Genomic DNA, 14,606 nt, shown 5'->3' with positions numbered 1-14,606 from the left:
CTCGCTTGTCGCCGTCCGGAATCTCGTCACCTGGACGCCCGTTAACCTGAAGCTGTATTCCGTCTCCATCCAGGTATCAATCTCTCGGGCGTTATCTTGCTTACCAGTTGTTTGTTTAACGTTTACCTTGCGGTGGTTTCTACTTTCTACTGCGACTTGTCGTTATCGCCGGGATTCTCTGCACCGCTAATTTCTCACCGTTCCGAGGAGCTGTTAACCATGGAAGACTTGGAGAACGTGGACTACTCTGCGGACCCCTTGGAAGGGGTCTCCATCTGGCGTACCCCCAATGCCAGCTCAGAAGGTATGTTTTATGGTGATTATTCTGGGGTTTACTCACAGTATTCGCATGGAGAATCCTCCAGATCCTTGCCCGTGGTTCTTCCGGACGACCCCCCCACCTGGCCGGCCCTCTCGACGCCTCCTCACTCTCCGGCGACCCTAGGGTTTGTTGCTGGTACCTTAAACCCCTCCCTCGGGTTAACCCCACCGACTATCGGTTCGTCTCACTACCCGCATAACCCTAACCTGGCTCTTGCCTCTTCCGGCCCTGTGGGTTACTTTGGTCCCTCGTCCGGCAGCTTCTCCTCCGTACCCCCTCTATCGGATCCCCTATCTGGTATTCCTCACGTTCCTTTTGCTGGTATCCCTGCATCTTTACAACCATCGATACCTGCACATCCCCCTCCTCCGACATCTCACACTCAGCGGAATCCTCCTCCCTCTGGAGGTCCTAGAAGGAAATCTAAATGTTTCAAGTCACGAGAAGCTGATTATTTCCTCAGACTGGAAGAGGACATTCAGTGGGGCGAAGCTATGGATTTCGCGGACCGGGTCTTGGTTGGGCGCATCAGGGGACGCAATTATACGGTGGCACGCTTGAAGGCATGGGCTTCTGAGGTCTGGGGGCATCATTTGGTAGATCTTCCGTTTGTGCAGACATTTGTGAGGGGATGGTTTGCACTTCAGTTCGCGCGTGCCGATCACACTAACTGGGTTTTGTCCTCACACTGGCATTTTGACCATGCACCTGTGCTTCTCAAGCGGTGGACACCATTATTCGATCCTGAGACGGAGCAGATTGGGGTTGGCCCTATTTGGATTCGGCTCCCTGGACTCCCCCTTCAATATTGGTCCGAGGAAATTTTCAAGCGCATTGGCAACGCACTAGGCTCCTATATGGGATATGACAAATCTTATCTTCAGACTGGTATGATGGCCTATGCCAGGATTCTCATATATATGGATACACGAGGAGGACTATATGAATATATCACTATTCAGTGGCGAGATTCAGCGCGAAGGCAAATCATTGACTATGAGGGCATCCCATACCGTTGTCGCAGATGCCACAAAGTTGGGCACCTCTACAGAGACTGCCCACTCCTTCGGAAATCACATCGGCATGCACAAGAAGAAGCTGCGGAGATAGACAACTCGACTCCTTTGAATCAGCAGACGGAACAGCCTCCTGAAGCCCTTCAACGCTCTATAGGGGATGCTGCGCCACCAGATGGTCCTCGACCCGCTTACTTATCACATGATTCTCCATCCCCGGTACCGCCTTCGTGCACAGAGGCTCAGGAGCACTCACTGATCCCTCCAAAGGACACCGCGGTTACGGGTATGTCATCTTCATCTATCTCATTGAATTTGCATGCATCCTGTATTTCATCTATCAATACACTCTCTGATTGTTGTGGGGGAAAGTATCCAACTCGGAATGACCCTAACCCACTCTAAGGGTGACAGTTCCTTAGCAACAGCTGAAAGCAAAGCTATCTAAAGTTTCTTCTTTATGACATGCAAGAGATAAAAGGAAGAGATCCACTTACCGATGTCTTGCGCAAATGGTCAATCCAATCTCCTTTGTTTGCCGCTTGCTCCCAGATCCAAGTCTTTTCACGGGCCCAGCTACACGAGATCCTACAAATAAGACAAGAAAAGGAAACTACAAGAGGCATGCATTCATAATCGATTCAAGGATTAGCATAAATCAAAGACGCAAGTAAGACAATACACCATTGAAACACATGCGAATAGAAGAACCTCAAATGCTTTATTAATATATGGAAGTAAGGTTCAGGTGGTGATACAACCATGAGAGGTCCAATCCAGCATCACCTTCCCGACGGAGAGAAATCTCTTCTTCACCTCCCTCAAGCAATCACCCAATGCTCACAACTGTAAACCAACAGCAATTCTTCGCACTAAATTCCGCCCTCCAGATCCCATGGGATGAGATCCTTATATAGAGTTTTGGAGTGAAGATAAGTCAGCTTGATGTGTGACTTGTTGTCCTCTTCAACTCCAGTTGTTCTTCAGTTCTTCACTCGGACTTTCTGCCTTCCACTTGGAGTTTTAGAAGCTCTTAACTCATTATTAGGCGAATCTTATGATCAAGTGTCTTTTTGGAAGCTTCCTGGGCACTCGCACATTGAGAAAAAGATTCCTCCACATGTCAAATGACGCCCAGCGCAGGTAGCCTTTGTTGCACTTGCTATGCAGCGCAGGTAGCCTTTGTTGCACTTGCTATGCAATGTAGGTAGCCTTTGGAGCAGCTGCTTTGATCCAAAACTGACCTGTTTTTGAGTGTTTTTCAGTGGAGAACTGATTTGCAGTGCTGTGGTTTGCTGACCTTGTTCCTCTAAGGGTAAGAACAACATGTTTAGGGACTTTGGATCCCTTAGATTATTGACATTTCATGCTCTATGCTGTAAGGCACAAAAATGTCTATAACAGTTGCCCCCTAAAGTATGAGGTCGTTTATCGGGTGAAATGCTTTATTAGGAGGATCCGAAGTTCATTCAATCGTCGGGAGGTGACCTGTAACAAAATACAATACAATACATTATCTTTTCACACTTTCTTTTCATGATCTAGCTGATGCGGGCATTTCCCATGCTCAGCTTTATAAATACATTTGCTGTACATAAACAAACGATCGTCTGATAATAGACTGATAATTCTCTGCTTTTAATTATCATCCTTTTAGTAGGATGATCATCTGCTGCACATGTCTATGTTTTTATCTCCTGAATATATATCGCAGCCCGGATGGATGAAACTAGATCCGGGGTCTTCAAACTTGTCCGATCTTCACTCTAGTACAAGTCGATCCATGTGAGAATTTCTTGAAGTCGAACATGGAAAGACATCGCTTGATTACCAGTCAATAATGTAAACTGTTAAAGCGCGAGAGGAATCACCGATAATGATGACGACCCTCAAGGTACTGCAGCACAATTCACGTGGTGTGAATATAGGATCTGACGTCGAAGACCACGCAAAGTCTCCTGGTCGAAGGTCATTAATGTATACCTATCGCCGGAAGTGAGAAACTTGCCATTGAGGCATGCAAGCTTCAAAGTACTGAGGGGGTGTTCCTAGATCAACTTCTTGGATAATGAGCTGATGTCGACAAGAAGTGATCCGTCAAAGGAGGGCTTTAATGAATCCCACATCAGTGACACGGAACGGAGCTAGTGATGATGGTGAAAACAATTTGTGAAATATGCTTCAGGGTGGCGGTCATGGAAGGATGAAAGATGATGTACGGTAGTGGATGGGACCCGGTTGACACTTTCTGAATGACATCTCTTGAACATATAACGACACTGATGTGATGGATCGGTAGCATTACCCCATGTATGGATGGTATGGCGAGACCATGGTGAAGGGACCAGTGAATGATAATAACCCAACCCGATATTTACGGAGGCAAAAGTGTCATGTTCAAGAGCGACTTGCTACCATTAAGCTTTGAGGTTCTTCCCAATTTTTCCCCAGTCATTTCTGACCAGTACCTCTTTATTTTTGTCAAGCTTGAGGAGGATAACATATGCTTGTTCTATAACCTGCCCTTCGGGCAAGCCCATCGCTATGTTTTAACGAGCCTAGCGATAGGGAAACTCGTTCTCGTCTAAAGACAAGTTTGTCGCTATCTAATATTTTAACGAGCCCAGCGACAAAGACAACTCGGTCCTTTTCATTTTTAGAGAGTCTGAAAAGGGTACATAAAGTGGACTCCAGGGGTCCTTTTTCGTCATCTAATCCCTTAAGTCCGAAAAAGTATAAAACAATACAGAAGGGATGAATGTTCGATATCTTTATCGAGCCGAACTAGACAAGCGCTCGATCTTTTTGTGCAATAATCCATCAGGTCCAAAAAGATTAAAATCTAGAGGAGGGATAGCTCTTCCGGTCCTTTTAACGAGCTGGAAGGCCAAAACTCGGCAAACTTTTCATTTTTTACGAGTCAATGAAAAGAGCTCAAAGAAGACTCATATTTTGAGGAACGAGTGATAAACAGGGATAGCAGCAGATTCCAGGTACAGGTTGGAATTTTCCAATCACGGCAGTATTACAGGGATGGCTAGGTGAAATCACTCTTCGCAGTTGTTCCTCAAAATAGGTAAACAATCAAGTGGATGTGAATGATCGGCCAAATGAAAAGTGGAGGTGACGGTGCACAAACACGACCAAGGCTTTTATGGCTGATGAATTTACGGTCTCAAATGGTTATTTACCGGTTCATTTTTTCTGCATGAGCTTGAACTCTGGGGGAAGCCTGCTCACAAGCTTATGTTTATTTTTTATCGAGCATGAATTTCTGCATTAAAACTGCTCGGATCTTGCGTTTATTTTTTAACGAGCATGAACTTTGCCAAAACTGCTCGTTTTTACCAGTCATAAAGTAGGAAGGTCTCATGAGAGATCGCTATTTTTTAAAGAGCTTCATCTCCCTACGTATTGCTCCATATCCTCTCTTTGTGCAAGCCGGGTATCGGCTTATCTACGGGTTAGCGGGGTTAGTCCTACCTAAAACTAAAAAGCCGCTCGAGCTTGCATTCCAAGAGGTTTGCATGCCCCCAGGTGTAAGTCTAATTTCAAGGTTGCCCCTACTTTTCCGTTAAAAACCTTTTTTTTCAACAGGTGAGGCTTACCTCTTTCAGGTTACCCAAAGATTGTTCTGCTAATTCTTTCAAACAGAACTTTCTTCGGCGATGTCTATCATTAGGTTACACAAAGATGGTTACAATTTTTTGCAGCAATTGAATCCCTTTCTTTGGAGGCTGCCCCTACTTATCCTCTAAAACATTTGTTTTAATGGGTGAGGCTTGCCTTTTATCCAAAGATGGTTACTACTTGCTGCCGCAAACGGATCCCCTTCTTTGGTAGAGCCTACTTATCTAGACAAAGGTGAATGATGACGCTCCGCCACACACTTAACTTTAACAAAAGAATCTTTTTCTAGAACAACCCCATTCCCAATTACCCCTTCTGAGATTCCAACTCTCTCTTTGTCTTCTTTTCCTTCTTCTCTATTGAAGATGGCTCAGAGGAAGATTCACAAAGATGAAGGAGGGGACGGGGTACAGACTAGTCATATTCTCCCGCGGAAATTCTACTTTACACCCAAGGTTTTTTCTGCCTCCAGAGCAGACCAGGATGCATGCCCCCTGGGTTCCGGCCTTCCTTTCCCGAATTACTCGCATTCATCAGGAAGAAGAACCGGAGGTAGAGACCTTTCTTGATCAAACAGACCATTCAGGATAGGTATGTGACTATTTGCGATGTGTGATCCTGGAAGTGAAAGTTGGTCTACGAGCTTGACCATCTTCCTTCGTATGGAAAACACATTATTCGAAAGAGTGAGGAGACTATTGCTTCCATGCAATATACATAGTCTCGTCCAAGGAGTAGGTTATAATCCAAGGGTCCTTGGACGACCATCAAATTCATCTTGACAGCCTTCCCTTTCAAGGTAATAGGCACATTAGGTAGAATCCCTAATGGTCGACTGGTTCCTTTGTCAAAACCCGAGAGATTCCTTGTCTCGGGAAAAAGCGCCGGGCAACCCAGTGCTTTCCAAGCAATAGAGGACAGGATACGCACAGACGCCCCTTCATGAATGATAGTTCCAGCCAACACCATTTTGTATATTTGGACTATAATTCTAAATGGTATACTGGCTGGTAACCGGGGTCTGCCTAGTTGGTTCCAATCAAAGGACACAACCAGGTTGCTTGGTGGTGGGACCGAATATACGGCCGGATATGATCCTGACGATGCTCATCAGAATCGGTGTTGATGAAAAGAATCTGGACAGTGTCATCCTTACTCTCTTCGGTAGGGGTGTCAACTGAAGATGAATCCTCAGTGACTGTGGTGTTTGAAGATGAAACTTCTGAAGGGAGAACCGGGTCAACTGCCGTTTCGACCTTTGGACTTTCGTCCGGTCCGGATTCAGTAGGTTCACTTTCAATGACTGACACTCCAGCTGGCCCTATGAGCAGGGCAGCTGTATTTTCGACCAACGAAGGACTTGGCACGAGTTTTTGGTATCCAGGAGGAAGTAGCAACGGTGCAACCGGTTGATCTTCCAAAACTCTCTTTGCTTCGTCTAAAAAGGGACAACGGCGGAGGGTGTGATTGCCTTCACACAGTTCGCAGGGGAATCTCTTTCCCCTTCGTCGTCTAGAACCTTCACTTTCGCTGGTCGACGGTAAGCATTCAACCTGGTTGTCAGAGGTTGACGCTTCCGAACTGTGCAAACGAGGGGACCAGTCCCTTAGTATCCGGCGAATACTGGGACAATCACTGTGGAAGTGGTCTCCTCTACATATGACACATGGAGATTTGGGCCCGGTCCGTGCTGTGTGTGGATTTTCGTTAGATACCTTTTGCTTGCCCCCAGGCGCCTTTGGCTCCTTCTGCTTCTTTTCTTTCTTCTTCTTTTCCTTCTTCTTTTCTATGGGAGCTCCGCTTTCGGCGGCTTGACCTTTCGAAGAAGAAGGATCGGAGGAAGGTTTATAAGAAGTGGAAGGCTGGAGGGTAGCTCTTGACTGGTCTAACTGTTGACTCGACTGTTCAGGAACCGTGGTGGTCTGAACTACAGCGGTTGAGAATAGCCAAACTGGCAGGCCAATTGTCAGCCCTGGAAGTGACAATGTGGCCATGTGGGGCGCACCAACTTCTCCCCAAGAGGAGAAAGGGCTAGGGGTCCCATCATGTGGAATCCCTTTGTTGGTGTGTTCCATGTTCTCAACCTTAAGATCAACGTAGGAATCAAGGGTAATTATGTTCCGTTTAAGATGAATTTTATATGACGACGCTTTTAGACACAACTTGCTTTTTCACTTTTTAAGAGTCGAGAAAAAGCTAAAGATGACTCTAGTCTCCTTCGATGTATTAACGAGCCCAAAGTGACAAATGCTCGGATGGACTTTTTCAGTTATAGAGTTTGAAAAAGGCAAAAAGAAACTACTCTGGAGTTCTAGGCAGAGGGTGTGCCAAACCTTTCGCGAAACCACAGAATACGTTTTATGGTACGAGTGGTCGATCTTCGTGAATGTTGTGTTCACTACATCGCGATCAGTAGGGCGGCCGACACAGCTTCCTATGGATAAAGGCTTTGTTCCTATAGGGTTCCCCTAATATACGCGACGGTACGCAGGGGCACAAGTCCGTATTAGTGCTATCATCCCTCAGGAGGAATCACCCACCTTCGTAGAGATCGACAGTCACTATGTTTAACGACGACGGTTCACGTCTCTACCTAGACCTCTACTGTGTTTCGTTATGTTTCAAAGCGTTGTTAGATAAATTCAGTTCTTTTTAGGTTGATCTTGCTTAGCAGTTTGCCTTTATGGATCACCACGTGATGTATGATACAACTCCTAAATGCAGTCTAAGAATGATAAGCAAGCTTTTTCAATTCTTTCAACTTATGAAAACCTTAACTACTGAAGGAAAAGAAAGACATCATCTTTTCAAACAAATCATAGAGCACACACTGATGCACTTTTCCTAAATCGACATGCAAACTGTCAAAATGCACATGCACAATGCAAGTATTTCTTTTCTTCTTCCTTAATGTTGATGTATTGCAAAAAGAAAGCTGTTGTATAATTTCGAATTCAATTTCGAGCGAAAACAAACAAGTGTTTGTCCAATAATCAAAAGAACACCTTAAGATTCACTCGTTTCAACACAAGAAATATTGAAATTTGAACCATATAACGAAAGCAAATGCTCAAGCAGCTATGAACAGCAATAAACTAGCTCTTAGAATCACAACGACACTTTCTCATAGGTCTAGATCCAAGAGGTCATAGCAAGACTAGTTCACTTTCGCTATGGGAAACTGTGAATGACAGCAAGAAATACAATAAGAACAATCACGGTTTCTTCATACAACTGAGGCGGAATGAAGGCAAAGAGAAGTGGTTTCAGCTGGGTATACAGGTTGACAACAGGCTGCAAAAACAATACTGAAAACTGGGCAACAGACAGTGGGGAATCCCAGTTGCACAAGGCAAAACTGGATCAGCGCAGGTGCTGCACTGTCAATCTGAGATGCAACACAGATAGCCCCTTTGGGACCTGCGTTGCAGTGCAGGTAGCCTTTGTTGCAGCTGCACTGATGAGACAACTCTCGTCTCTCTCAGATTCCGGGTCACAGTTTGCTCAAAAATCAATGGTTTTTGGCCAAATCAGAGGCTATCAGTCAAGTATACACTAGAGGATGATTAAAGGAAGATGAACACTATCACAAAGAGCTAAAAAGAGTCCTTGTGGATCAGCTCTTCAAATCATAAACATGCCCAGCACTGGGCTAGAGTAGCTGCCCTCTACTTTGCATTCGAAGGACTCGAATGCAGTTCGATTCGGTACTCCTTTGTTTAAGAAATGAATAGCAAGAAACACAAGCTACCAACAAGACACGATCCCCAGCGGAGTCGCTAGTCTGTTGTGGGGGAAAGTATCCAACTCGGAATGACCCTAACCCACTCTAAGGGTGACAATTCCTTAGCAACAGCTGAAAGCAAAGCTATCTAAAGTTTCTTCTTTATGACATGCAAGAGATAAAAGGAAGAGATCCACTTACCGATGTCTTGCGCAAATGGTCGATCCAATCTCCTTTGTTTGCCGCTTGCTCCCAGATCCAAGTCTTTTCACGGGCCCAGCTACACGAGATCCTGCAAATAAGACAAGAAAAGGAAACTACAAGAGGCATGCATTCATAATCGATTCAAGGATTAGCATAAATCAAAGACGCAAGTAAGACAATACACCATTGAAACACATGCGAATAGAAGAACCTCAAATGCTTTATTAATATATGGAAGTAAGGTTCAGGCGGTGATACAACCATGAGAGGTCCAATCCAGCATCACCTTCCCGACGGAGAGAAATCTCTTCTTCACCTCCCTCAAGCAATCACCCAATGCTCACAACTCTAAACCAACAGCAATTCTTCGCACTAAATTCCGCGCTCCAGATCCCATGGGATGAGATCCTTATATAGAGTTTTGGAGTGAAGATAAGTCAGCTTGATGTGTGACTTGTTGTCCTCTTCAACTCCAGTTGTTCTTCAGTTCTTCACTCGGAGTTTCTGCCTTCCACTTGGAGTTTTAGAAGCTCTTAACTCATTATTAGGCGAATCTTATGATCAAGTCTCTTTTTGGAAGCTTCCTGGGCACTGCCACATTGAGAAAAAGATTCCTCCACATGTCAAAGTACGCCCAGCGCAGGTAGCCTTTGTTGCACTTGCTATGCAGCGCAGGTAGCCTTTGTTGCACTTGCTATGCAACACAGGTAGCCTTTGGAGTAGCTGCTTTGATCCAAAACTGACCTGTTTTTGAGTGTTTTTCAGTGGAGAACTGATTTGCAGTGCTGTGGTTTGCTAACCTTGTTCCTCTAAGGGTAAGAACAACATGTTTAGGGACTTTGGATCCCTTAGATTATTGACATTTCATGCTCTATGCTTTAAGGCACAAAAATGTCTATAACACTGATCCGCCTGTAACTCACATCTCACAATCACTGGCTCATACATCTCTCACTTGTTCGATCCCGCCTCCCCCTCCCCTGGCTCCCCCCCCCCTGATCACATCGACTACTGCATTAACCAGGCCATCTCCCCGTTATTCCCTCCGACCCCGGATCAAAGACAGGGGACCTGACGTTATTGGTCTTGACCCCGTTAGTCCCCCCACTCACCATAAGATCGGCCGTGGTCGCCCTTCCCGCATTACTAAAGCTAGGAAGACGGCGGATGAGGAGGTTGCCCTCGGGCGACAGCACACTATTTTTGGGGCCCTTAGAGCGAAGGATGGCCCTCCCCCTCCTTCCTTATGAAAATCCTCTCCTTCAATTGTAGAGGGTTTGCTAGTTCTGCCAAAAAACTAGCACTCAGGAGGCTTATTACTTCGGATCATCTGGATATAATCTTCCTACAGGAGACCCTCTGCCCTGTGGACCTTCTTGTACGCACCCTATCTTCTTGGCTTCCGCATTGGACTTTCCATGCGCTGGACGCTGCTGGCCGATCAGGGGGTCTGGCCATTGGTGTCTGTAATAAGACCATTGATATCTGCAATTATTGGGGGGGCAAGGGTTTTATTGGTATCGACATACATGTTCATTCACTTCATAGGGACCTCCGCCTGATAAATTTCTATGGACCCTGCTCAGATCGACTTACTTTCTGGAGATCCTTATTTGAGAGAGAGCTACTGCAAGCAGATAACATTGTACTGGGAGGGGACCTTAATTTCTCCTTGGGCTATTGTGAATCATGGGGGCATATGGCCCAAGTGGATTCCCTCTCAGACTCCTTTTCCTCCCTATTGGAAGACCATCACTGGGTCGACATCCCCTCTGCTAGACTCCAGTATACCTGGTCCAACAATAGAAGTGGTGAACAGAGTTTGGCTAGGAGACTTGATCGCTTTCTAATCAAAGAGCAGTTATATAATGATCTTCCCAGGGCTAGACAATGGGTAGGCTCCGGTGGACTATCGGATCACAGACCTATCTATCTGGAGATTGATGGCCTTACCCACAAGATCAAGAGTCCTTACAAATTCAATGCTGCATGGCTTCAAGATCCATCATATATACACCTGGTCCATGAATTCTGGCAAAACAACCCAATTCGGGATGAAGAGGACCTGTCTACTGGTTTTGTCCGGAAATTATCTGAACTCAAGCTGATTACAAAAAGGTGGGCACATCAGAAGAGGATTCAGGATAACCTCACTCTCATGGAGGCAGAGAGATTCATCTCGGAGTATGAAAACACTTCATCAGGGAACTTCAACACACCTGAGAGCAAGGAGCAGTATAACCATTTGTTAGCTCAACGTACACAAATCCTGAAGGAAAGAGAAGAAAGTATGAGACTGAGAAGCAGGGCTATTTGGCTCACTGAGGGTGATAACAACACTAAGTTCTACCACAAATTTACCAATGGACGGAAAGCTATCAACACTATATGGGAACTTAAAGATGAACATGGCCATACCATCTCAGATCAGCAAAATTTGGCAAGGCTGGCTACCGAACACTTCAGAGGCATTTACAAGGCTCCAAGGGATGTCAATATCCTGGAGATCATGCGTGTTGCAGAGCTATTTCCCAGATTTGTGGATCAGGACAGTTCGGAAGAGATTCTAAAGGAGGTGACCATGGAGGAACTTGAAGCTACCCTGAAATGGTTCAAAAAGGACAAAAGCCGTGGACCAGATGGATGGACAATTGAATTTTACATCTCCTTTTTTGATATTCTGGGCCAGGACTTATTGAGTATTGTGGAGGACAGTAGGAAAAGAGGCAGAATATCATCAGCCATCAAATCTACATTCATTGCGCTCATCCCTAAGACTGATAACCCGGCCTCCTTTGACGACTTCCGACCCATATCTTTATGCAACTGCCTTTACAAGATTATTGCTAAGATTATTGCCAACCGGATCAAGCCCATACTCTCACAGCATATTTCATCAGAACAGTTTGCATTCCTACACCACAGGCAGATTCATGAAGCCATTGCTTCGGCCCAGGAACTCATGCACACCCTACATATCAAGAAACAGAAAGGTATGATTCTCAAAGTTGACCTCTCTAAGGCATTTGACAGGACTAACTGGTTATACCTTAGACTGCTGCTCACTCATCTTGGCTTCCCATTTGATTTTATCAAATGGATGATGAGCTGCATCTTGGATGTATCCTACAGCGTCCTCCTCAATGGAGAAGCGACACCATTCTTCACTGCTGAGAGAGGGCTTAGACAGGGATGCCCACTCTCTCCGCTGCTGTTCCTTCTGATTATGGAAGGGCTGAGTAGAATTATCTCATCCACCAGAGCACGTCGACAAATCACAGGAATCAAAATTGTGGATGAATTCTTCCTTACTCACCTCTTATTCGTGGATGATATACTCATCTTCCTTAATGGCAGTATTGGTGACTCCTCCTCTCTTCATAACTCCTTCCGTCTTTTCCAGCAGGCTACTGGTATGCAGATTAACAATAATAAATCAACCATCACTACTGTTGGATGCTCGGCACATGAAGTCAACTTTGCCTCACAACGTTTCCCATTTGCCATCATGGAACTATCGGATGGCATTAAGTATCTGGGATTCAGACTGAAGCCAGCGGGCTATAAAATAGCGGATTGGTTATGGCTCATCTCCAAGGTAGAAAAAAGGCTCCAAGTCTGGTACCACAAATATCTTTCGAGAGCAGGCAGACTTGTTCTCATCAAAGCTGTCATAGAGGCTACTCCAGTGTATTGGATGGCCCTGGCATGGATCCCAAGAGGCATCCTGAATCGACTACAGAGTATATGCTGCAGATTCCTATGGAAAGGGCACCAGCGAGGGCGCATATTTGCATGGGTTAAATGGAAGACTATCATGAAGCCTAAGAGTTGGGGAGGATGGGGCATCACGAGATTGGCTATTTTCTCTAAAGCACTGGTAGCCAAGCTCGATTGGAGCCTACTTACTGCTGACAGTCTCTGGACTAGGGTGGCTTACTCTAAATATATCAAGCCACTATCTATACTAGATTGGCTCTGTATCAGACCTGGGCACGGCACACAATACTCTAACATCTGGAAAGCAGTCATTGATTCTATACCACTGCTGACAGAAGGCATTACTTGGCAGATCAGAGAAGGGAATGCTGTTCGAATTGGAGTGGACCCCTGGGTTGGCTGTGGGAATGCACACAGACTCCCGGCGGAGCTTGTACACTATCTCAATGACAGAGGTATCATTTATATCAAACACATTGGGGACCAAGCAAACACTACCTTCCTCCAGCAGGCTTGGCTAACTGCCAGAGCTTTGAACCTGCCACTACAATGGCTTGATGAATGGAAGGACTTTATCTCTGCTCTCGTACAAGCCAATATCAGACTCATGGAAGGTCCTGATGAGATTATATGGGCGCATGCCAAGCGTGGAGCATACACAGCCAAGCTGGGATACCTTAAGCTCATGGAGGCATATAAGCCACCTGAAATTCAAAGCACTTGGAAGACGATTTGGAAACTAAAGGCTGCTCCCAGGACTAGACTTCTGATGTGGAATATCATTTTTGATAAAGTCCCGACAGGCTCCAACCTTATGAAACGATCTTTCTTTGGGCCGTATCGCTGTCATCTTTGTTTAAACGCTGAAGAGACCACGGAGCACCTATTTCTCACTTGTAGCACGGCCTCACATATCTGGCAGTCCATTACTCCACACATCCCGCAGCTGAAGCATTGGCACGGGGAATCCCTTCAGGAGGCTTGGTCCACCTGGTGCTCTGAGCATACGGGCAAAGCCAAAAATCTACCTTTGCTGATCTGTTGGGCTATATGGATAGCCCGTAACCTATCCATCTTTCAACTGAAGCGACCTCACTGGCCTTCGATCATCCTCTCCACAGTAGCAGATTACAACTTGTTACCTGACGAGGATACTGACACTACACCAAGAACTCTCTCTCCGATTCCCATTGATCACTCTAAGCCTTGGGCTTTTTTTGATGGCTCGGCCCAAGATGATGGCTGTGGGGGGGGCGCCACTCTACATTTAAACGACAGACACTGTTATAAGATTCAAATTAACCTTGGAAGAGGCACTAATAATTTCGCTGAACTCATCACAGCCAAACACATTATACATTTTGCTATCCTTAAACATTGCAGACACTTACAGCTTTTTGGTGATTCAAAAGTTGTTTGCAATTGGCTTAACAATGCATCTCATTGCCATGCATTTGCTTTAAGACATATTCTGGAGGAAGCTAAGAGATTGACTATGTCATTTGAATCTTTTGTCTGTCACCATATCTACAGGGAACAGAACACCATTGCAGATCAGCTCTCCAAAGAGGCAGCGCACAGAATAGGAGAGGACTGGTGGATACAGGAGGACACCGATGGCACATATTATCAGTACTATCATCGCCCTTTTGAAGAACAATTTGAATGATGGGCTATAAGCCCATACATATGCAGATACTTTTGCTATACTTTCAGTATGTAGATACAGACATTACTGCACATCTTTTTGATTATATACAGTATATATTGCTCTCTGCGAAGAGCAAAGCATAAATTTTGATCTTTTGAACTGACTTAACATCATGCTCCCTGCGTGGAGACATATTTAGCTACCAGTGAACTCGACAGGCACACAGCCTGCTTTTGAATATGCTACGGCATCTGCAAAATGTAATTTTCTTAATCTTTAATGGAAATTACGACTTTTTCCCAGGGGAAAAAAAAAGTATAGATAATATACTTAATTACT

The 14,606-nt window shown here is 45.2% G+C and overlaps 1 protein-coding gene across 1 annotated transcript; it reads left to right on the top strand.

Moving 5' to 3' along the window:
• The first annotated feature begins 219 nt into the window (after positions 1–219).
• On the top strand, positions 220–14,285 carry LOC149213359 (uncharacterized). Its single transcript, XM_089388995.1, has 2 exons — positions 220–1,624; positions 10,198–14,285. Exons 1-2 carry the CDS (start codon positions 220–222, stop codon positions 14,283–14,285), a joined length of 5,493 nt encoding a protein of 1,830 aa, XP_089245121.1.
• Positions 14,286–14,606: the final 321 nt, after the last annotated feature.

The sequence above is a fragment of the Pinus tabuliformis genome, chromosome 1_1 (genome assembly GCF_031772625.1).
Source record: "Pinus tabuliformis cultivar Carrire ecotype Pingquan chromosome 1_1, CPIR1, whole genome shotgun sequence".
Lineage (NCBI taxonomy): Eukaryota > Viridiplantae > Streptophyta > Pinopsida > Pinales > Pinaceae > Pinus > Pinus tabuliformis.
This window is presented reverse-complemented; position numbering and strand designations above follow the sequence as displayed.

Bases quoted from the DNA above. Each gene is read 5' to 3' on its own strand.
- LOC149213359 (XM_089388995.1), top strand. From the start codon at position 220: ATGGAAGACTTGGAGAACGTGGACTACTCTGCGGACCCCTTGGAAGGG. The intron at 1,625-10,197 runs GTATGTCATCTT...CCAAAAAACTAG, and splicing joins AAAGGACACCGCGGTTACGG to CACTCAGGAGGCTTATTACT.